At 42.0% G+C, this 24,004-nt stretch overlaps 4 protein-coding genes across 6 annotated transcripts; 1 reads left to right on the plus strand and 3 right to left on the minus strand.

Annotated features, from left to right (window-relative positions):
- Positions 1–72: 72 nt before the first annotated feature.
- On the minus strand, positions 73–1,347 carry pth1a (parathyroid hormone 1a). Its single transcript, XM_010749305.3, has 3 exons — positions 1,190–1,347; positions 888–979; positions 73–770 (listed from the first exon to the last, which is right to left on the minus strand). The coding sequence occupies exons 1-3, from the start codon at positions 1,235–1,237 to the stop codon at positions 533–535; spliced, it is 378 nt and encodes a 125-aa protein (XP_010747607.2). The 5' UTR covers positions 1,238–1,347; the 3' UTR covers positions 73–532.
- Positions 1,348–12,809: 11,462 nt separating this feature from the next.
- LOC113748382 (uncharacterized) lies at positions 12,810–16,561 on the plus strand. 3 transcript variants are annotated; one of them, XM_027291954.1, is made up of 4 exons: positions 12,826–12,870; positions 12,945–13,025; positions 14,566–15,799; positions 15,886–16,561. In XM_027291954.1, exons 3-4 carry the CDS (start codon positions 14,570–14,572, stop codon positions 16,093–16,095), a joined length of 1,440 nt encoding a protein of 479 aa, XP_027147755.1. In that variant the 5' UTR covers positions 12,826–12,870; positions 12,945–13,025; positions 14,566–14,569; the 3' UTR covers positions 16,096–16,561. The 3 variants fall into 3 exon arrangements, with proteins under 3 accessions (XP_027147753.1, XP_027147755.1, XP_027147754.1); XM_027291952.1 differs by lacking the exon at positions 12,945–13,025 and having other exon boundaries at positions 12,810–12,870; XM_027291953.1 differs by lacking the exon at positions 12,826–12,870 and having other exon boundaries at positions 12,897–13,025.
- Positions 16,562–17,141: 580 nt separating this feature from the next.
- Positions 17,142–17,612, minus strand: LOC104933789 (phosphatidylinositol N-acetylglucosaminyltransferase subunit Y). Its single transcript, XM_010749306.3, has one exon. It carries the CDS (start codon positions 17,575–17,577, stop codon positions 17,365–17,367), a length of 213 nt encoding a protein of 70 aa, XP_010747608.1. The 5' UTR covers positions 17,578–17,612; the 3' UTR covers positions 17,142–17,364.
- A 17-nt stretch (positions 17,613–17,629) lies between these two features.
- Positions 17,630–19,475, minus strand: pyurf (PIGY upstream open reading frame). The gene is made up of 2 exons (XM_010749307.3): positions 19,235–19,475; positions 17,630–17,806 (listed from the first exon to the last, which is right to left on the minus strand). Exons 1-2 carry the CDS (start codon positions 19,402–19,404, stop codon positions 17,662–17,664), a joined length of 315 nt encoding a protein of 104 aa, XP_010747609.3. The 5' UTR covers positions 19,405–19,475; the 3' UTR covers positions 17,630–17,661.
- Positions 19,476–24,004: the final 4,529 nt, after the last annotated feature.

Genomic DNA, 24,004 nt, shown 5'->3' on the forward strand with positions numbered 1-24,004 from the left:
TTTGACCAATTAAAACAACAAACAAATTTGAAAAACAACTATATATTTTATTGATATATAATAAACACACAACATACTTATAAAAATAAAAACTATTTTATGTAGTTAAACATAAATATTATAAAATATATCATTTGTTCCTATGTTGCTGAAGTGCATAGTTATAAAACCTAACTTCAGACGTTTTCTGATGTTTTACAGTCAAAAATAATAATTTAAAAAAAGTAGCATGTATATATATAAATCTATACATTTAAACTAGACAGCACAAATAAATCATAAATAACACAGTTGGTCCAGACTCTTAATCTTCTTCTTCTTCATTTTTGTTGAAGTAAGCAGCTTTATGAGTGGTTTAAAACACCACCTGTTCAAATAAAATAAGATAAAAAATAAAGCAGTCCCCTCCCCCTATAAAATATCAATTTCATAAATAAAATGTAAAATAAATAAAAGTACATTCTAGTAAAAGACGAACAAAATAGAAAAATAGAAATTAAATTTCTTTTTAAATGTTGGAAGTGTCTACTAATCACGCCTGCTGTGACTCCAAACCGGAGAGGTCCAAAGCGTACTGGATCTCCTCCGGTGTCATGCCGCTCAGGTCGGACAGCTCCTCCGGGCTCAGCCTCCTCTTCGTCCGGGTCGTCTCCACGCTGCTGCCGCTGCTGACGCCCTGCAGCCTCGTCAGGAGCCAGTTCTGCCGCTCCTTCACCCGCTTGTGCTCCCCGACGTTGTGCATGAGCTGGACCTCACTCACCGTCCTCTTTCTGTTCATCATGGAAACACACGGGTCAGGTTAACAACAGCAAAGCACGTGCTGATATGACAGGCGTGTTAATGGATGAATGAATTAATTCTATGCAGGTTAATTGATCTGAAGTCACCTGAGGGGGCGCCCTTCACACTGAGTGAAGAGGTGTAAAACACAGAGAGAGATCAAGAAGAAGTCCAGATGCCGCATGTTGACCTTGATGACCTGTAAAAAAAAAAAAAAGAAAGTTTCTTGTAAATTTCCAAAGTTTTCACAGCATGAAATATGTAGGGAAATTATATTAAATAAGTTTAGTTTGGGTTCAAATAACTGAATAAATTTTTTAAAGTTTATATGGACATTTATATTCCACTAGCTGACATATTAAAGCAGATTTAATTAAATAAATAAACATCTCTGACTATAACAACATACCTCTCTTGGTGGCTGTGAAGTCAGTCTGCTTTGTTGCTTAGCTCCCATCAGTTATGATCACACACTGGACTCTCCAACTTCCTTTTATAGTTCCAGCCGGCGTCCTGAGGGAACTCACTGATGAGCTGCCTTCATTATTACTGTTGATGTCACACCTTCAGCTCCTGGAGGGGGCAGGCCAGGAATGACAACACCTCCTCTGAAGCTTCGTCATAGCAGAGCAAACGAATGGCTCTGCGTCATGTTGAAGCCAAATACCTTCCCACCCGCAAACACACTCGCACATAAAGCGAGATTTAAAGTCTTTATTGTGACATCCACAGGGATTATTTCATTTCTCACATTTAAATATGAGTTATTATATTATGTAAGTTAAATATTGAAATATTACGGTGTTTTACTGTACAATTAACAGTCTCTAATATAAAATACAACTTTATTCTGTATAAAACCATTTAAAATGCTGTATAAATAAATGTTTTGCCATAAAATATGACAAAAAAACAAAAAGTAAAGTTGTTTTTAGAGTAAAAAACTGGCAGCTGTGGTTGCCAGAGTTTTACCGTAATAAATACGGTATAACCTTATGTAATATTACAGTAAAAAAAAATATTATACGGTCGATTGCACCGGTTTAACTGTACAATTAACAGTCTCTAATATAAAATACAACTCTATTCTGTATAAAATCCTTTAAAAAATCCTTTAAAATGCCTTATGAATAAAGGTTTTGCCATAAAATGTGAGCTGCGTTTGCCAGAATTTATAAAGGTTTTGCCATAAAATGTGAGCTGCGTTTGCCAGAATTTTATTTTTTCTAATATTACGGTAATGGGACATTAATACTGTTAATTGCACATTAAAGGTTGGGTTTTATTCCGTATTTTAAAATGTAAAATTGATTTTACAGTGAAAAAACTGCCAAACAATGACGGTATAATAATAATCTCTAATATAAAATGCTGCTTTATTTTGTATAAATAAAGGTTTTACTGTATACAGCATAAATTACGGTCTTTTACTGTCATCATGTACATGAGAAAAGTCATTTCCAAGACTAAAACTTTCCCAAGCACGTACCGTCACATTTTTAATTTCGCATGCTCGCCTGTGATTTTTTCCACCCCTGTTTCTCTGTAGAGCGTCCAAATCTATTAGCCCACATCTAATGTGACCTTTTTGTTGTCCGACTCCCCGGCCTGCCTCACAACAATAGCGGCAACATTTGGATGGATTTATGACTCTCATTGACCGTCAGGGAGTTTCCGTGGTTACATAGGCATTTTACTGAAGAATTAACATTGTTTTAATGAGTTCACATCCCAAAAAAGAAGCCTGACGTCAGAGAAAACATCCCCAATCAAAGAGTTCATGCAGTGTGTCACTGGGTGATGCCGTTGCCGTCACTGTTGTGGTCTCGAGTCGTTTTGTCACATACGTCCATTGTGCTGTCTAGAGGTTAGAGTCTGACCAATGCAGGATTTTTGAGGTTGATGCCAACATGATATGTAAGCTGATGATAAATTTTCACATAAATCAAAACTGCAGTTGAGGTTGAGGTGAGTCAGTCTCCATAAGTCCCCCATGTTAAGTAATTAAGTAATCATCGTATTAGGTAATCATTAATATGTTAGCAGATCGTGTTAGCTGTCATGTAGTCATCTCACAAACCACAATAATAATGAAGTAATAATCTCTGCACCCTCCACCCTCCCTCTCTGTCGGTCATTCAGGCATCAGGGTCAAGACCCCAGTCCCAGCCTCAGCTTTCAGCCACAGGTGTCCCAAAGAAGATCAATCCATGGGACTACACAGCTCATGTTAGAAAGAAACACACACCCTCACACACCCTCACACACACACGCACATTAGGTAACCACAAGGGTATGAGTTTTCTAAAAGTGGCAGGAGCTGGGAATGGCTATGTCATGACATGAAGGCCCCGTTTACACTGAGTTTTCTAATCTGTGGTCAATTTCTAGGTTGTAGAGCGGTCTCAGAGTTAGTGCAAGTGTTATCGTATCCAATCAAACTGCAAAAAAAAGCCCCAGTGTAATAGGTCCAAACCAATGACAGTATAAATTGGCTGGGAAATGAAGCCAAGTTTCAAAAGCTGCAGTTCCTCTAACGTCCACTTGAGGCTGGCTCCAGAAGTGAGTCAGTCTCCATAAGTCCCCATGTTCAAATGTCCAACTTCACAGCAGAAATAAACATGTTTACAGCCTGGTACAAAAAACAGTTTTGGTCTCTGTAGCTAATTTCCCCGTTCATGACAACTGTACTGAGGGTGAATTTATATACAACTCACCTGTTCACATTATATTAAGGCTTAAAGTTATGCAGGATTAAGAGCGTGGACGCTTTGATTGACAGGTGGGTGTTTGTTGTCATGACAAAAAAGCTGAAAATTTTCCACATTTCGGAAGAATTACATGTTACATATATTTACAAGAAATCTGATCACACATATTTCAAATGTAATCTGTTACTTAGTCATGATGACACTGTGTAGCTTCAGTGCCACAAGCGATAATTACACGCAACAGTTGCACAATCTGGGAGTTATCAGGAAGTCAGCAACCTGACTCAGCAACTAGCAACATCGACATAACGTTTGTACAACGTGCTACAATGCTCATGTAGTGTGTACTTTCCGTTATGAAGCTCAGGGTGGAGGCTTCTGAATGTAACGTTGAACCGCCACGTTTCTACCACACTGTATAGAACACAGATGTCGTATATCTGTGACATCACAACCCACAGGTGACATAAAATTTAGAGTTCATCTTGACAGTGCTGCTTCTTCCGCCTCCTGGTTAATCTGATTGACGCCTGGTTGCTCAAACAAGCCACCTGTAACAGCACCCACCTGTCAGTCAAAGCGTCCACGCTCTTAATCCTGCATAACTTTAAGCCTTAATATAATGTGAACAGGTGAGTTGTATATAAATTCACCCTCAGTACAGTTGTCATGAACGGGGAAATTAGCTACAGAGACCAAAACTGTTTTTTGTACCAGGCTGTAAACATGTTTATTTCTGCTGTGAAGTTTTTAAACATAGGGACTTATGGAGACTGACTCACTTCTGGAGCCAGCCTCAAGTGGACGTTAGAGGAACTGCAGTTTTTTTGGCATTGGCTTGACTTCACAGCCATGGAGGTTGACGCTTGGTCCAAACGTATTGATCAGTGTCCTCAGGTGCTGCTTTAGGCCTCCTCCTCCTCCTCCTCCTCCTCGTGTTCCCACGAGGTAAAAAGATCATGACGACATTGGTAGAGTATGACGAGCAGCTCAAAGATTTAAAAGTTACTCTTCAGCTCAGTGACGAGGGTGACAGTTTTTTGGGTTGGGACTGAAGTCGGCGTTACACCTGTTGCTGCATAAACAAAAGGCTCATGTGCTCAGTGATTAAAGCTTTACATACCAGCTCGGGAAGATTTACAGCGATCGGTTGGGGCCCCTTCAGAGACATTGACCTCCACTCGCTTTTCCCGTGACACTATTAGGGACCACGGTGGCCGCGGCCTGTTTAGATGACACCGGCTAAACACGTCGACCTCTGACCTCAGCTCGGCTCCTAAAACCTTGTCGTCCTCATTACCTCACGCCGCCTTAATGTGCAGCATGTTACCTATGGCATGCAAAGGCAACGAGGCGCGTGGGAACGCAACAAAGTCGAAGTCAGCAATTGCCAAAGAACCAGAACCAGAACCATCGTTCATCTTTACACCGAGAGCCGCTTCACTGATACTAACTCGCTGGCATTCACAGCTATTACAAGTCAGGTGCCTCCGTAAAGCGAGCTCGTCCCCGGGGCTTTAAGAATAGCTGGAGGGGAGTAAATAAGAAGAAGAGGTGCTGCTATTTCGGGTTCAGGCTTCGACTTTTATAGAGGGTGACGGCATGTCCTGAGACGAGTGACAGAGAAGATGAGTAACATCGCACAGATGCTGCTCGTCTCAAGTCACTTCAGAGTTTGGGCAAAAACAAGCTCGTTACGGACGTGATTAAAGGTTACATGAAGTGGATTTTATAGAAAAACTGATGATATATTATAGTTTTTAAAATAACTTCATCACTGTTATGGACGTAGAAATTAATACGTTTGAGCTAAAAGAGGTGTAAAACTTCTACTTTTGTAATAATCTTGCTTATTTTCACACTTGAACATAATCTTTAATAAGTATTGACGATCAGATCGGTGAGTCAGTAACAAAATAAAACACGTCTAATATGACCACAGCTCACACAAACACGTTTAGGAACGTTTTGACAATTAGTAGTAACGATCGTAGTGATCGTCGGGATTTACGGCGCCGTGGGTGAAGGGTCAACTTTAACAGTGAGTGAGCTCATCCAGCCTGACCCTCTTTTCCCGGAACTGCAGCCTGCACCATCATTTTACTGCCACCAGAGGCAGACACCACCAGCACCAACCAGACCCTTACACCGGCCTGAACTTCTTTCACTTATGATTGAATGAATTGTTATTAGAACCGATCAAACTCTCACCACCGCCGACGTTCAAACAGTAACTCTGCCATAAATCCTAAATCCATTTGTTGCCGTCCAAACAGGGACGATGATCAAATTACTCAATGAAAGTCTTGGGAAAGATCAAATGAGAGTGGATCGATCGGTCTGCCCACCACACCCCCAAAAATGTTATCAGTGTGTCCTTATCAGAGAGAAACAAGTCGAACTCACTTTGTGTCGATGTCAGCAGAACTCTCCTCAAAGTCACATGAGATTGCATCAATTCTTAGAAGTTGTAAAATATCTTTTAATTTACTGGATATGTAGTTTTACAGCAACACAAAAAAAAACTGCAGTTCCTTTCTCATCCACATGAGTCAGTCTCCATAAGTCCCCATGTTAGACAGCAGAAATAAACATGTTTACAGCCTGGTACAAAAAACAGTTTTGGTCTCTGTAGCTAATTTCCCCGTTCATGACAACTGTACTGAGGGTGAATTTATATACAACTCACCTGTTCACATTATATTAAGGCTTAAAGTTATGCAGGATTAAGAGCGTGGACGCGTTGATTGACAGGTGGTTGGCTTTTTGAGCCACCACACAACCTGTGAGTGACATCACGGATACTACGTCCATTCTTTACACTGTCTGTGGTCGTGGCTGACTCACAGCTCGCTTTTACTGGACTGAACTCCATTCCTTTAGCCGACACTGTAACAAAATGCCTCTAAAATCCAGAGTAACTGTTGCTGTAAAGCACAAAATCACAATATCTTATCGTGTCCGGTAGAAATACATGTAGCTACAGCAGCGTGGGCGGCAATGCAAAGCCACAACAGTTACTGCGACGTCAGACTGAAGTTTGCATTGAGAAAACTGCATTTTTCCATTGCGGAGTTGAAGTCATGCTTCTTCAGCATATTTGAGGAAGTTAAAAATAGTTTTTCTTGTTAAATACGACGTGACATGATTCAGGATTATGGAGAACAGGAAGCATCAGACATCAGTCACGAAGTGCAGATTGAGGAGATGAATACCAGTACGTGGATTACAGATTGGCAACATCCTTGTCTGTTTCCTTCTCATTCTGTATGGAAATGTTTGTAATGCTTCCTGTGTCGTCTTTAAACTCAGACGAAGTCAGACGATGGTATACGAGCTGGTAAACAGTGACTCGCTCTCTGAGTCAGCTCTCCATTTGTTAGTCAATCTGCTGAACGCACTCGAGTTTACAATGTTTCACACAAAATTGGAATTTCAGCTTTTTCAGTGCTGAAGTTGTTTCTAAACTTCCTGCAGCTCGTAGTCACAAGTCCTCTTACGATGTTCAAAGCGCTTTAGCGTCTTTCAGCTCGTTTGTTTCGCTTCTCAAGGTCCTCGTGAAGCCAAACTTGATCTGGACCAACAAAGACCAAATGTTTGGGCTATTTTCAGGTATTCTTCATGGTATTTTCATAAAAAGTAGTTTGATCCAGCCTGTGAGTGATTGTGAGGGCTGCTGCAGTCGTCTATGAGCCGGGCCTCACTGATTACTGTACAAAAAGCACAACTTTATGACTTTATTCAGTGATTTTGGAAAGTTTGTACTGTTATGTTAGTGGGAATAACGTTACAATACAGACTTTCCTGAGGTTGTGTTGAGTCCCAGTGCCCGCTGTACACCAGTGTTGTAGTCAAGACCAACTAAACCGAGACCAACTCTTGACCGAGACTTTATACGGTATATAACATACTTAGATCTTTGGGTGAAGCGTGGCTACATTGAGTCACCTCATCATGCGTCGCCTTAAAGTCTTCATGAGTCGCTGTGTGTTCTCTCAGACGCCGTTTTACAGATGATGCATGAAGGGATTAAAGTGGCATACCTGAAGTTGTGTCTTTAACTAAAACCCGGAGTCCTCTTTGTCTGAGAATGAGACGAGACGAGTAAATATGCAGTCAATTTTAAAAAACAGTCTTAAGGTCCGAGGACCAAGACTGGTTTCAAGTACCACAACACTGCTGTACACTACCTGCTCGACAAATGTCTAACATCTAACAATCAATTAACAAATAACTTCTACAATTTCTAATGTGAGACAACTTTAGCCTGAACATATTCAGAGAGTCAGTAACAAAAACAAACAAACGGAAATATAATCTGACTCGTAACCTGCAGCACGTCCGTGAGGGCTGACAGGGTGACTAATGCTTCATGACTCATGAACTACTTTGTTGTTCATTGTCAGACCTGCATTGTCAACGCCGGGCTAGATACCAACAAACGGCAACTTGGTGAACTCTGTGAGGAACTCGATCTGTTATCTTTAATGGCTCCAAGGCTCAGCGATATCAAATGATCTCCCAAAAGCCATTAACATGTTGGAGCAGCAGTACGATCCAATAAAACATCTCGTCTTAATGTTCTCAGTGTGCTCCTAGATTACTCCTCATGGGGGCAATTTCCTCCTCCTCCCTTTGTAGGGAGTTTTATGTTGCCATGGCGATCGCAGGCAGAAAGTGAGAGAGAAAGTGGAGGGATGGAGCTGAATAATGATTACCACATTAAAAAATATAATCAACCTTAGTCATGATGACCTTAACATGCACCGTGTATCAGTCCCAGAGGCCACAAGCGATAACGTAATAATAATGTAACAGTTGCACAATCAGGGAGTAATCATCAAGTCAGCAAACTGGCTCAGTGCAGTTTGTTACCTAGTAACATCTACCTAAAGTTACATCAGCTACAATGTGCTAATGCTCATGTAGTGTGCAGTTTCTGTGACGTCATCCACCGGTTTTCTGAAGAGCCGTTATGAAGCTCAGCGTGGAGGCTTCTGAATGTGACAGTCATCGATACCTTCTATGTTGAATAATATGATAAAACAACATCACAACCCACAGGTTATATAAAATTATTTTAAAAATAACTTCAAACTGGCTATGCTCTGACTGGCCAAAACAGAGGCTCATCCCAACAACTGAATGTGAATTCAGTTAAATAGCTTCAGTGCATTAACTCTTTGTTGAGTCAGTAAAATTTAATGAGATACCATGGTCCATGGTGTAATATCTAACCTGACACCTCTAAAATTCGCCTTAAATGTTATTTGCAATGTTCCGATGCTATTGCTGTAAATATATTTTCTTTCAAAGTTCAATTTGGCATTATATTTTGTTGATTCAGTACATGTATGAGGTACAATGGTGTGATGTCTGACCAGACGCCTCCAAAATTCGCCTAAAATGTACACATTTTTGCTTTAAAGACAAATATGGCTGTCTAGATTACTAATGTATTGGGTATCACCTTATAGGAAATTTTGTCAGCTTTCATGTGGTACCTCTCATAATGCTCTCTGGCTAATGTTAGTGGAGTTATGAGGCAAAATGTGGCAATATGTCAGGCGTTTTTGACAAAAATAAACATTAAAACTTCATGGCCCAGGAGGCAGGCATTCCCATGGTCTAAAATCAAAATAATTTTATATCTGGTCATTCCACAGCTTGGAGAATGGGAATCACAGCAACTTATGGAGCCAACCTCAAGTGGACGTTAGAGGAACTGCAGTCCTCAGCTAAATGTTATTTCACATACATCACAAACAGCTACATTAATCACGACAAACTGCTAAAAGTGAAAAGTGACTTTAACTTCTCAGGCAGCTGTGTAGCATGTTAATAAAAGCCAAGATTACCCTTAAATAAGGAAGAGTGGATTCAAAGTATCAAAGTTTAAGTTAAATTTATTATTCTTGTACAAGAAGGAGCGTTTAGCTCCCAGAAGAGCCTTGACAATCAATTATTATACACTCTAAAAATGGGCTATCTCGGACACCTCCCCATAGATACAGATGGCATCATAGCGTCTTTCTCAGTTCTCCAATCAGTAGTCAGCAGGATATCCCTTCGTCTAAAGGACACCCCCCCTGACATGTCTCCGACCCTTTGTCCTGTTCTGAACTTCCTCCATCTGTACATAAAGTGAAACTTTCCCTTTCCCTGCCAACCTCAGCAGAAATGTTATTAAGGGGAAGACATGTAAGAAATAGAAACACGCACACACACATTATACGATTTAAAAACATCTGAACCTTAGTATAATCCTAGTTTCTACAACAGTCTGAGTATAAAAACCATAAACTAACAAGGGTGAAGGATGATGCTGTAGTAAAGCAGGTGGTGCAGACGCAGCACAGGCTCGAGGCTTTTGTCAAACTAATAGGACGCTTCGGATAGAAATGGGTCACGGCGTTACTTCGGGGGAAATTGCCAGCCAGACTCTATAATGGAAATGCTGTAATCTTCCTGGTCTGTGATGTAAGGAATGTTTCCTCCCGGTGGCCTTTAAAATACCTAAAAATAATCAGGTTTGTGTGACGCCTGGAGAAAGACAGAAAGTGTTCAGAGTGTTCAAGAGCAACAATAAGTTAGATTAACTGCCAGGGTTGGAGTCCAAGTCGTGACCAAGACCTAGAATGTATCGTGACGGAGACAAGACCAAGACTTTGAGCGGTGGAGACCAAGTCGTGACCAAGACCAGACAGTACACAGCCTGGTTAGGTCACTAATATTCATGAAGACTCTTTGGTTGAAGCGTGGCCGCCACATTGTTTTCTTGAAGAGTTATTTTTGGACACTGTCTTGCCAAACTTGTTGGTCTGAAGATAAAGCAGTGAAACCGGATCATTGAACCATTATTAAATAATATCTTCATCACCTAACGTAAGGATATTTCTGGACTGTCCGACAGTAAATGTATCTGTAAGAGACACACGATGTAGCAGGCTGGGCTGATGACGAAAGATTCATCCATCCATTATCTGTCTACCCTATCCCAGCTGACTTAGGGCGAGAGGCGGAGTACAACCTGGACAAGCTGCCAGTTCATCACAGGGCACATGGAGATAAACAACCATACATACCTACGGGCAATTTAGAGTCAACGGTTAACTTATGGAGAACAGGCAAAGGGCCCCACCCGAGGTTCAAACAGGAACCTTCTTCTTACCTTTTGTGTTAATTATAATCATAATATCTCTAATCTTCGTCATATAAACGTCGATTTATCCAAACTCACACTCACAAAGTTCAAAGTTTTCACACAGACTTTTGTCAGCGTGTGGAGCTGAAGGTAAATTGTGACATCTAGTGGATTAACTATGAAACATGAACCACAAACGTTCCTCAGACTCTCTGTGGTAACATCAGTATGAATCTAATATTTTAAAGGTATTCATCGACACTGCAGCCTGGAGACAGTCCCATGCTTCCTTCAGGCGCTATTGTAAACACCAGCCAACCAACTCAGACGACTGTCAGTGTTTTCTGTCACATCTGGGTTCATGAGGTTTAACACGTATGAGGTGAAGGCACGAAACAAGTGTTTGAGTAACATAATGTCTCTCATCTGCCTCTTTGACCTCTGCCGTGTTTCTATCTCCAGATGTGCACAGAGCTTCTTCTTCTGTTGTCTCTCTTGTGGTACATAGTACAATGAATGCTGCCTCCACCCAAGTGTAATCAAACACAGTAAACTATGAGCAGTTTTTTGGGGGGGAGGGTAATGAAGAAGACCTTTTGTTCTCTAAATGATACGGAGATGGAATTTCATCAATATGCAGCCGTAATCATTCATGTTTTGTATCTCTGGATATCAAAAAAGGAATGTCCTGCCTTAGCTCTGCCAATGACAGAATAAAGAATGGACAGAGCAAGACAGACTTCGCTCACAGGTTTCCGAAGCTGAAAATACGCTGCGCTGGCTGCCAACCGTGTTGGATGTTCTACCATCGGCTAAAATCTAAAAATCAGCAAAGACGCGGTCCTGAGGCGACGCCTGAACGACGACGCAGGAAGCATTACAAACATTTCAGGGTGAATGTCACGTCATATTTAACAAGAAAAACTATTTTAACTTCCTCAAATATGCTGAAGAAGTATGACTTCAACTCCGCAATGGAAAAATGCAGTTTTCTCAATGCAAACTTCAGTCTGACGTTGCAGTAACTGTTGTGGCTTTGCATTGCCGCCCACGCTGCTGTAGCTACATGTATTTCTACCAGACACGATAAGATATTGTGATTTTGTGCTTTACAGCAACAGTTACTCTGGATTTTAGAGGCATTTTGTTACAGTGTCGGCTAAAGGAATGGAGTTCAGTCCAGTAAAAGCGAGCTGTGAGACAGCCACGACCACAGACAGTGTAAAGAATGGACGTAGTATCCGTGACCCACAGGTTGTGTGGTGGCTCAAAAAGCCAACCACCTGTCAATCAAAGCGTCCACGCTCTTAATCCTGCATAACTTTAAGCCTCAATATAATGTGAACAGGTGAGTTGTATATAAATTCACCCTCAGTACAGTTGTCATGAACGGGGAAATTAGCTACAGAGACCAAAACTGTTTTTTGTACCAGGCTGTAAACATGTTTATTTCTGCTGTGAAACATGGGGACTTATGGAGACTGACTCACTTCTGGAGCCAGCCTCACATGGATGTTTGAGGAACTGCAGTCTTTGGCTATGGTTGGCTGGGTTACCACCTGTTACCGTCATTGTTGTTGGAGCCTGTTTCTAATCATGAAAACAGAGAAGTAATCTGAGTAAATTCAGCTTTTACCGACATTAAACTGAGAATAGAGAAAATCTGCTTTTAGCTTTCAGCCGGAGCTTCAGGAAACGATCCAATTAGCCCAGATTCACTTTCATTTTTCAGGTCATGAGGACGTCTCATTGATTTTTTTTGCGTCTTGTTTATTATTTTCGGACTGCTCTCCAGATCTGTTTAATCTAATCTAGATTTACACCCGACTGTCTTTTCAATCCCCAGATGTAGACGGCTCGCACCAGCTGCTTAAGGATCAGATCGTATTGCCGCATCAAACTGGCATCAAACATTTGGACATGGGGACTTATGGAGACTGACTCACTTCTGGAGCCAGCCTCAGGTGGACGTTAGAGGAACTGCAAGTTTGTTTTTGGCACTTCCTCAGTGATGTCACGGACACACGACCATCTTTATACTGTCTGTGGTACAGGCAACAAGAATAGTAAGAAGAGAGATTTTAATAAAAAAATCTTAAACTGAATTATCTTTATTTGCTCAAAGGTTCTAGGAGATGTTGGTGCTCTCTGGTTTTTACGTGATGCACCTGAACGCAGCATGAACTCCGGGCAGCAGCGGCGGTGTCTTTGAAGTAGCCGACTCTCCATCCTCAGGTAATTATTATTAATTATTATGAAGCTATAACCAAAGAAAACACGTTTATACATGACGACGTTTCATGTCACAGCCTGCATGCGAGTCAACACGAAGGTGTTCAGTACAGGTGAACTGTCGAAGCGGGAAAACATCGATTCAAAGGGACAGAAAGGTAAAAGTAAAACCTGTCAGTGTCGTCGTGTTTTCACATATGAACCAAACACGAGTGTAAAATAATGTGGGGACATGCAGGATGTTCAAATATAGTAAAATAAGTTAATTCATGCTTTAATTTACCCCCAAATATCATAATTTCTACTACTTTATTTTAATATTTAGACTATTTTTGTGTGTTAACAGCTTCAAACACTTTAACTCCAAATGTTTCCTGTGTTAGCACGTCACAGATGTCTTATATTAACTATTATATTAATGTTTTTGTCCCCTCTGTCCTCCAGTATCTGTCCAACACTGACACAAAGTCGTGTTTTTGGGTATTCTTTGTGGTATTTTAGAGTTTGTCTGATAAATCATCCTGCACTCTGAACTTTATGACTTTATTCAAACTGGATTAGATTTTATACAAAAAATATATTTGCTGCTTTTCCCCCTCTGATGTCCTCCGGGCTGCTCCGCCTCAACTCTCTCTGTGATTTACAGAGTTTCCTGATGGACAGTGAAGTAAACTGCTGACAACTGTAGCTGCTGTTAGCTCAGTCTGTGAGCTCTTAGTGTTCAGAGGAGCTTTGGACCACCGGGAAGAAGAAGAAGAGGTTTATAGGGAATGCAGAGTTAGTGTCGTGCCAGAACAGGAGCTGGGCAATGTAACTGGGCTCAGCAGCCTCTATGGACATAATGGCAGAGGAAGCTAAGAAGAGCCGCCGGACAAGAGTAAATGTGGGACTTGGTGAAATAAAAGGCTGAAAGATGACCTGGATGATGATTGGCTGTTATAAGTAATGTAATCAGAACAAATACTCGAGTACAGCTGAACATATTTACCACAGCGGAGTTACACTACAACAAATACCGACTTCTACGTGACGTTGATCTAAATATCTTCGGTTTTGGACAGTTGGTGAATAAATCGGCCAACATCAACTACCTTTAAATAATTTCATTTAATCGTGTTTCTGTCCTGTCTTACTTTCTGCTTGTTCAGCACTTACCACTTCTATATTTTTATACTATATATCTTGCGAGTCAGTTGGTGTCTTGTTCCCTAATGAGCTTTTTTAAACGGCTATTTTTGTTCACAGCTTTACAGTTTAACGTCGAGCCCAGGCGTGATGAATGTGTGCCGCTTCTCTAAAGATAAACTCAGTGAAGTAAAGACTATACATCAACAGGATGACAGATCTGTATTGTATTTCCCCAGAGGACAACAAACAATTTGCATAATATACTATAGCACTATATCACAGTCTGAAACCAGCGGTGGCCAGTTGGGAGGTGGTCCTCTTGCCGGGTTTGGCTCCTGGCATCCTGGGGCTGTCAGCAGTTTACTTCACTGTCCATCAGGAAACTCTATAAATCACAGAGAGAGTTGAGGCGGAGCAGGTTGAGGACGTCTTCTCGGTCACGTCTCATTGATCAAACGATTGATCTACAAAGTAATCAGCAGATAAATCGCTGATGCCACGATAAGATACGGAAACAACATGTATATTAAATTGTGTATTAAAAACGTCTTTCCTCTTCCCGTTGCACAGACTCATGGGTGACTGCGAGGAGACCGACTTGTTTTGGGCGTCTTTGATTTCGCCCGGGAAGAGAAAACGAAAGAAAGACTCCAAGAAGGACAAAAAATGCAAAAAGAAAGAACAAATGGACGAAAAAGTCGAAGGAAAAAAGAAGACGACAAACTCCAAATTCAAAGAAGCGATGGGGAAAAAGAAGCGAATTAAAAAAGAGAAGAAGAAAAAGAAAAACAGATCGGCTCTGGACGACGACGAGGAAAAACCTCAAACATCAAATCCATCCAGGCGCAGCAGTGACGAGCTAAAACCCGACAAGAAGAAACGAAAAAAGAAAGTCTCGTTTGACTTGTCGCCGGGCGTCATCTGGGCCAAACATCCTAAATCCATCCCATCGTCTTCCCAGCATCCCAAAGAGAGCGTCCTCTTAGAAGACGCTGCCGCTGCGAGCGCCGGCGTGTTCACGGCGACAGGTCAAACGCACGACGACGACTCTCAGCTCAACAGCGAGGACATAAACAGCCAGGACCTGTTCATCACCCAGAAGACCTTCAGGGCGTCGCCCTCTGAGCCTTCGAGCGGCGAAGCCAGCGATGAAGTTATTCCTCAGACGCCCTCGCCGCAGGTAGAGCGGCATCTCGAGGGATCGTACGAACGTCCACGGGAGTCGCATTTCCATCAGCTTCACGGAAAGACGACACTTCTCACACAAGGAGAAGAGAGGACAAAGAAAGTACATCGTGAGCACAAGAAGGGAAACTTCATGGACAAGGAGGGTAAGAAAGTACCGTGTCCTCCCGTAGACGTCAAGCCCAGGGTGGTGCCTCCTTTCCTGGACGACCCCATCAATGCAACCCCGTCCCTGCATGAGTCAAAGACAAGCACCTCCACCCAGACCGAAAACCTGTTCACCACCGAGCTCTCCTCTTACCTCAACTTCTGCCGCAGAGTGACCGTACCCTTGGACAACCTGAAACCTCTAGACCTGAGCCTGCCGCAGAGGGCCAGAAAAGACTTCGGGACGTCGGTGAAGATCAACCGCAAAGACCTGAACCCGCAGCCTTTAGGCGCCAAAGACGTTGTGGTGAAGAAAGAGCCTCCCAGTCAACACCGTCTGTCTTTAAGCACACGAGGCAAAAGTAAAACATCTCCGACCCTCCAGTCGGAGTCTGACACCAAGTGTGGAGAAACCACCAACTCCAGCGAGGACGAGCCGACAAACCGCTCTGGAAAGCTGGAGCTGACCCAGGTAACTTCAGGCGATACTCACACCTCACACACATTTCATTACTACAGTCCGAAAAAAGGTTCATCGAACTTTTTGTTTGACTTCAGGCTCGAGCGGTCCAGACCAAACTCAACGAGTCCTTCTTTTTCAAGACCAAAGGGGACGGACAGTCACCGAGGCCGGAGTCTGCGCTGATGAAACTCGCTCAGGGCCAAGACGTGAAGACGAGGAAGGGCCGCGTCACGCGACCTGCAGTCAGCGGCTGCCGCTTTAACGCCACGCCGCAAAGAGCAGCCAAGTACGAGTTCAACTCGTGACGGATGTTATGGAGAATCCAGCCATAGTTACCCAAAAATGAACTTAATGTCACTCGTTTGAATTCTCGAGTAACTTTTCTAGACGTTTGTTCGTGTTTTAAGTTCAAATATCAGCTCCAGTAAGAACTTTTTGAATGTTTCCAGGAAACTTTCACATCAAATTGTCGCTCATGGCGTTGTTTGTTGGCTGTTCTGTATGAAAGGAAGTCTTTTATAAATTAAAGTTGAGCTTTGCTACTGAGGGGCAATCGGGCTGCATTCATGATTTGTGTCGTCATAGTAACCCAATCTGAACATCAGGAGAAAGTTTCAGAGCGTCCCGGTAACCATAGTGACTGTACACCTGAGCGGTAACCATGGTAACTCACGGTGCCAGAGGAGAGGGCGAGACGCTGAATGAACCGTTTACTCAGATATACTGCAGACACATGTAGAGAGACAGACAGCTGAGAGACAGCAAGAGAGAGAGGGAGAGAGACAGACAGCAGAGAAACAGACAGGACAAAGACAGCAGAGACAGAGAGAGAGACTGCAAGAGAGAGAGAGAGAGAGACAGACAGACAGCAGAGAGACAGACAGCATAAAGACAGACAGGACACAGCAGAGGGACAGACAGGACACAGACAGACAGGACACAGCAGAGAGACAGACAGGACAACGACAGCAGAGACAGAGAGAGGGAGAGAGAGACAGACATGGCACACAGTCAGCAGAGAGACAGACAGCTGAGAGACAGACAGGACACAGACAGCAGAGAGACATACAGGACAAAGACAGCAGAGAGACAGACAGGACACAGACAGACAGCAGAGAGACAGACAGCATAAAGACAGACAGGAAACAGACAGACAGGACACAGACAGAAAAGACAGGACACAAACAGCATAAAGATAGACAGGACACAGACAGACAGGACAAAAACAGCAGAGAGACAGACAGGTGAAAGACAACAGAGAGACAGACAGGACACAGACAGACAGACAGGACACAGACAGACAGACAGGACACAGACAGACAGGCCCTGGTTTTGTCATTGAAGCGAAACATTCAAAAGAAATAAATCTTTATTTATATTTAGTCAGTTATTAAACTCTCCATGTTAATAAAACATTCAGCTCGTGCATTAAAGCAAAAATCCACCTTTAAAACTTAAAGTTGTCCTTCAGCATCGTCCTGATGTGACGTCACACCGTCCAGTTTGACCTTTGTGGTACCTGTACAGGTGCGTCTGTGTTCTCAGGTGGATTTTTCCTTTAGCGCAGTCACAGTCTAGTTGTGTCTGAAGAGTTTGATGCCCATCCAGCTCCACAGGTGGAAGAAGACGTAGACGGGGATGGTGACGGGCAGCAGCAGGCTGTAGAAACACAGACTGTTGCTGCTGGTGCAGCCTTGAGGGAAGTTCTCGTCCACGGCGGCCGAGTAGAACAAACCGCAGAGAGACAGAATCGGGACGAGGCCCACCATCACGGGCAGGGAGAACATGCTCGCAGCTCGGCTTCAGGACTAAATAAATATCGGAGTTTCTAAAAACGCAGCGGCGTTCTTGCTGTGTTTGTCGTGGACTTTCTATCCTTGTGTCGGAGTCGTCGAGGCGTCGCCGTCTTTCTGGATGAGTCGTGCTTCCTGAGGGATCATGTTGGGGATGCCGCCGACGATGGGATACGCGATGCCGAGCTCCTCGTTGATCAGCTCGTTGGTTTCGCCGTCGTACCTGCGAAGGGAGAAGAGCGAGTTACAAACGCACAAACGTATCCGCCTGATGATGTAATAATAAGTGATCCCGCCCTCGACTTCACGCCATGACGCTACACCGCCTCCTTCCCAGCGGTTGGACATTTGGACATGGGGACTTATGGAGACTGACTCACTTCTGGAGCCAGCCTCAAGTGGACGTTTGAGGAACTGCAGATTTTAACACTTAGGAACAGGTTTCATTTAACAACCACAGAGGCTGCTGATTGGTTGTTAGCTTCTATTTAGCTCAGTGTTAGCTTATTTTTAGCTCAATGTTAGCCTCCATTTAGCTCAATGTTAGCCTCCATTTAGCTCAATGTTAGCTTCCATTTAGCTCAATGTTAGCCTCCATTTAGCTCAATGTTAGCTTCAATTTAGATCAATGTTAGCTTCCATTTAGCTCAATGTTAGCTTCCATTTAGCTCAATGTTAGCTTCCATTTAGCTCAATGTTAGCTTCCATTTAACGCAATGTGAGCTTCAATTTAGATCAATGTTAGCTTCTTTTTAGCTCAATGTTAACTTCTTTTTAGCTCAATGTTAATTAGCTTCTTTTAGCTCGTTAACTTCTTTTTAGCTCAATGTTAGCCTCCTATTTAGCGTGTTGTTAGCTTCTTTTTAGCTCAATGTTAGCTTCTTTTAGCTCAATGTTAGCTTCTTTTTAACTCATTGTTAGCTTCTTTTAGCTTGTTGTTAGCTACTTTTTAGCTCAATGTTAACTTCTTTTTAGCTCAATGTTAGCTTCTCTTTAGCTCAATGTTAGTTAGCTTCTATTTAACTCAATGTTAGCTTCTATTTAGCTCAATGTTAGCTTCTATTTAGCTTGTTGTTAGCTTCTATTTAGCTTGTTGTTAGCTTCTTTTTAGCTCAATGTTAGCTTTTATTTAACTCAATGTTAGCTTTTATTTAACTCAATGTTAGCTTCTTTTAGCTCATTAATTTCTTTTTAGCTCAATGTTAGCTTTTATTTAACTCAATGTTAGCTTCTCTTTAGCTCAATGTTAGCTTTTCTTTAGCTCAGAGTTAGTTAGCTTCTTTTAGCTCATTAATTTCTTTTTAGCTCAATGTTAGCTTTTATTTAGCTTGTTATTAGCTTCTTTTAGCTTTATTTCTGCTGTGAAGTTGGACATTTGAACATGGGGACTTATGGAGACTGACTCACTTCTGGAGCCAGCCTCAAGTGGATGTTAGAGGAACTGCAGGTTTTAATATTTTCGGTTGTTTTTGGACAGAGTGTTCTTTAATTAGTCACAATAACACATTTATTTATTTATAGCTTTAATAATCACTCACACGTGTTACGGTTAAATTTGTCACTTTGCTGCGTTTGAGAACCCGGAAGTGTCTAATCTTTTGTCCTTGTGTGTGTGTGTGTGTGTGTGTGTGTGTGTGTGTGTGTGTGTTACCTCAGCGGCTTCTTGGACAGCGGACACACCAGCAGCTGAAGCAGGGAGGCGTCAAACGGCGCCGCGTCCTTCACTCGGTCCGTTAGCCTCCGTGCCACCGGCGTCTTACTCACATAACGGGGAACACCGACTGCTCCGGTCACCAGTCTGCCCGTAACACCCCGAAACATGACCGAAAAACTGCGACACAGGCGAGCAAATCCACCCCCCCACCATGCAACTGGAATATGAGTCCTCTTCCGGTTGTCATTAGTTCCGTTTAGCGAGTTATTTTTCAACAACAGCAACAGCACTTTAAAACTTGTTTTAAATCTATATCTCATAAACTATAAAGCCTGTGTTATAGATAAGATGTTAAATATAATTGTTATTAAAGTAATAAACGAGTTAGAGGGTGATTGTTTCCTCATTTGTCCGTGTGGTGGCAGTGTTGCACTGTTCAGCTCTGTAAAGTAGTGATGGGAAGTTCGGTTCTTTTTAGGGAGTCGGATCATTTGACTCACTTCATTTTTACCACTTATACCTTTAATAATTCAGCCAGATTTAGCCCTGACTTGACTATGATTTGTATGTGTAATTCAGCCAGATTTAGCCCTGACTTGACTATGATTTGTATGTGTACACATATATCATGTATATATTCATTACATCCTTTGTACTGAAGCATTAAAAAGTAAAAATGACATTTTCTAATGTCAATAAATTGCCAGTTGCGTTTAAAGACCCTTGTAACTCTCTGAAACCAGCCAATAAATGCACTAACATGCTTGTAGAACCACTCTGCTACACAAAGCAGATAGAAACACCGATTAAAAAACTATAAAAAGCATAGATTTTGACTGTTGGATGCACAGTTCTCATGTGTGTGTGAAGGTTGTTTGTGGACCCTGCTCGAGATGACAGCAAAATTCTGCATTCTGCATTCAATTTTTTTTAAATGGGTCCAAATGCTGCTTCTTTTTCTACTATCACTCAACGGCTCACGTACCGGAGCTGGCTCCTTGAACCGGCTCGTTCACGGTCGACACATCACTACTGTAAATCTAATACTGTGTGATATGACCAGAATTTGGCACCAGACTGTGAAAAACATCATTAAAAACAACATGAACTGGATGAAGCAGAAACTTAATTTATGAATTTATTTCACATTAATGAGTTTATTTTCGATTCTGTATCTGTTCTATCAAGTAAAAAAAACAACTAACTAATGGAGGCTCGTATTTGTGTGATTTTCACATCAGTCACTGTTTGATCTGTAGTTTCATTCCCGCTCTGCAGACAGCCTGAACTTGATTTCCCAGCAGGTTATATCTATACAATATTAAATATTGTCAGAGCCCGTGCCAGATAGAGCAGAATGCATTCCCCCATCCATATGGCTGAAGATATTGCTCTGAGACTTTCTTGGCTGAGCCCCAACTTGTTTTAAAACTGCTTCTAGCTTTAATATATCCCACCGCTCGCTACATGACAGACCTGCTAATACAGTTTTTTATTTTTTTATTTTTCTCCTCCTTCTCCTCGCTGCCAGGGGTTGAATACACCGCTGTTATGCTCTGTAGCTGTGTACCTTCATTGTTGTTCACTCCTGAGAGGCATCCCTCATGTCTGACATATTCCAACGGAGCACTGGGGTCGAAATAATACGGAAAGAAGGACGACGTGTGTTCAAGACAAAAATATAAAGCAATGTTCTGTAACAGGAATGACATAAGTGGAAGTGGAATATGAAGCAGTCAATAAAACAGAGAAAATCACACACACACAAAACAACCTGTTGTTTTACGGCAAAAACTGCGGTTGCAGTTTTACAGTAAATACGGTGTAACCTTTTCTAATATTACGATAAAAGCATGTTAGTACTGTTGATTTCACGTATAAAAGGTTGGCGTTTTATTCCGTATTTTAAAATGTCTGGAGATCTATCAGTGAAAAAACCATGACAGTAAAAGACCGTAAAAATGTGCTATTACAAATTACAGTATTTTACTGTAAGATTAAAAGTCACTTATATATAATATATAATACTACTTTATTCTGTATAAATTAACTTAAAATGCTGTATGAATGAAGGTTTTGAAATATTAGTTTTTACCGCATACAGGAAAACACTGTGATACTTAATAGCACATTTTACATACTTTTACTGTCATGGTTTGTCAGTTTTTCAAGGTATATAAAATTTCAACAATACCTCGGATCATACTAGAGTAAAAAAAAAGAGCACTGTTATGTATTTTGAGGAACATCTGGACTGACTACCAGCCACTGAAAGTCCTGATGCTCCTATTTAATTTAACACAACATTGGTCTTCAAGTGCTGATGAAGTTTCACTGTGGTGATGAGAGAGGTATTAGGAAAGAACATTAACTCTGCCAAGACAGCTTAGACTGGATAGGACTCAGTTTTAAGTCATTCTTTTAATATGCTGAGCCAAAGTAAGAAGTACATGATGTTTGGAGTAACATAAATAGTAAAGAATGCAGTCTACAGTTTAAAAAACAAACAAGCTAACGTAAATGTTTATTTAATATTTCTGTTGCTTTTAACAAACACCGTTTCCCACAAGCCCCCCCTGAGACATAACCTGCCGCTACCTGTAGCTAACAGCTAATTTCGCTACCTGCTAATTCATCTAATGGCTAATATGCTAACTGCTATTTCAGCTAACAACTAATTTGGCTAACTGCTAATTCAGCTAGCAGCTAATTCAGCTAACAACTAGTTTAACTAACTGCTGATTCATCAACAGCTAAGTCAGCTAACTGCTAATTGATCTAATGGCTAATATGGCTAACAGCTAATTCAGCTAGCAGCTAATTCATCCAAATAGGGTATTCCAACTGCACATTCAGCTAACTGTTGTTTTAGCTAACAACTAATTTCGCTACCTGCTTATTCAGTGCTATTTCAGCTAACAGCTAGGTCAGCTAACTGCTATTTCAGCTAACAGCTAGTTTAACTAACTGCTATTTCAGCTAACAGCTAGGTCAGCTAACTGATATTTCAGCTAACAGCTAACTCGACTAACTGCTAATTCATCTAATGGCTAATATGGCTAACAGCTAACTGCTATTTCAGCTAACAACTAATTTGGCTAACTGCTAATTCATCTAATGGCTAATATGCTAACTGCTATTTCAGCTAACAGCTAGGTCAGCTAACTGCTATTTCAGCTAACAGCTAAGTCAACTACATGCTAATTCAGCTAGCTGACATTTACATCACATTTAGTCATTTAGCAGATGCGTTTTTTCCAAAGTGACTTAGAGAAAAGAGAAACAATCACGATCCAACATTTTAAACATATTTCAGCAAACAGATAATTCAACTTACAACTAAGTCAGCTAACTGCTAATTCAGCTAGCAGCTAATTCGGCTAACTGCCTCCTTCACAGTCGAGCGAGCCTCGTAGCCGTTGCGTTAGCCTTCTTGGTGGGTACAGTCGTTAAATTAATGCTAATGGTGCTTTTCACTTTTTCAGACTGACGAATTGAAGCCACGCTGAGTTACAGCAGCTGGAGGAACAGGTCCGCTCTGGAGATTCTTCTTCAGCGTGAAATGGAAATGAGTTCTCTGCAGCACGCGGCGTGATGCCAGAATCATTTCGCTGCACATGTTGTGTGGATGCTGAGTCGAGCATGACTGTGTGTGAATCACTGCTTCGGCCTGACGTCAGTGACTCACACCCCGGTACAGTAACCGAGGACAGTCACAGTGTCCCGACTAATAACTCGAGGAACCCGAGACTCCACATTCGTTCTCCAGTGACAGCGCGGCCTCCTCACGAACAGGAAAGTTACATCTAAGCTTTGTGGGCAGGGAGCGGGATCACACATAATCTACCTGCTATCAACACTAATGCTGCTCCTCACTTCACCAGCAATGTTGTCTTAAATTGTCTCATTAGAGCTTCACGGATGAGCTCACGAGGCTTTGGGAGATTGTTTTTCTCGTGAACGGTTCACGGTTCACGGTTCAGCTCTCTGCTCTCCACAGGTGGGAGTGACGGGACCGTCACACTCTCAGCAGCAGTGGAGCGCGGGCCTCTTTCGTACCCGGCGTCCTGACAGACCCTTCATCAAGCCCACTCCTCCCAGCGATATTTGACAAGAGCTTTCATCAATCCTCCACTCTCTGTCTCTGCTGACCTTCTCCGAGCCGCTCACCTGTGCACAGGTACGGAGTCCTCGGCGATGAACTTCGTTGACCCACTCCGGGCTGTGTTTTTCAGGTTTGCTCTTCTGGTTTTTGCACTGAGGAGCAGTGACAGAGCCGACAGAGCTCTCACAGATATTTGACGCTTCTTTTATTTTTCCTATTTTTCTCCAGGCGACTGTCACAGTGAACGGACCGGCCTGTGGATGGTTTGAAGTCATAGATTCACACCTTTACACAGGCTTCCCACTCATTAGTCTAATTACCATTAACCCATATACAGAGTCTACGGTGACGCTGAGTTAATCCCTTCACAGTTTCGACTCGTTTAACAAAATAAAAGCCTTTATTTCCACGTTTTATTATCTCGTCTTGTTTGCAAGAATCCGCTTTCAAGTCCATTGCGTAGCCGCCTCGGGACTCAGAGAGCTGAAGTTATGTTTGCCTAACTCCAACGATAACTAACACTAACTTTTTTATCTTTGCTCTGCACACAGAATTAGAGTTAAAGAAACGTTAACATAATGTATTCTTGAGCTCCACACACGTGTGGCCCGCAGGAAGTCATCCCACAAAATGAGAATTTTCTTCTTCAATGAATTTGGTTT

Source organism: Larimichthys crocea, chromosome XX (assembly GCF_000972845.2).
Source record: "Larimichthys crocea isolate SSNF chromosome XX, L_crocea_2.0, whole genome shotgun sequence".
Taxonomy (NCBI): Eukaryota; Metazoa; Chordata; class Actinopteri; family Sciaenidae; genus Larimichthys; species Larimichthys crocea.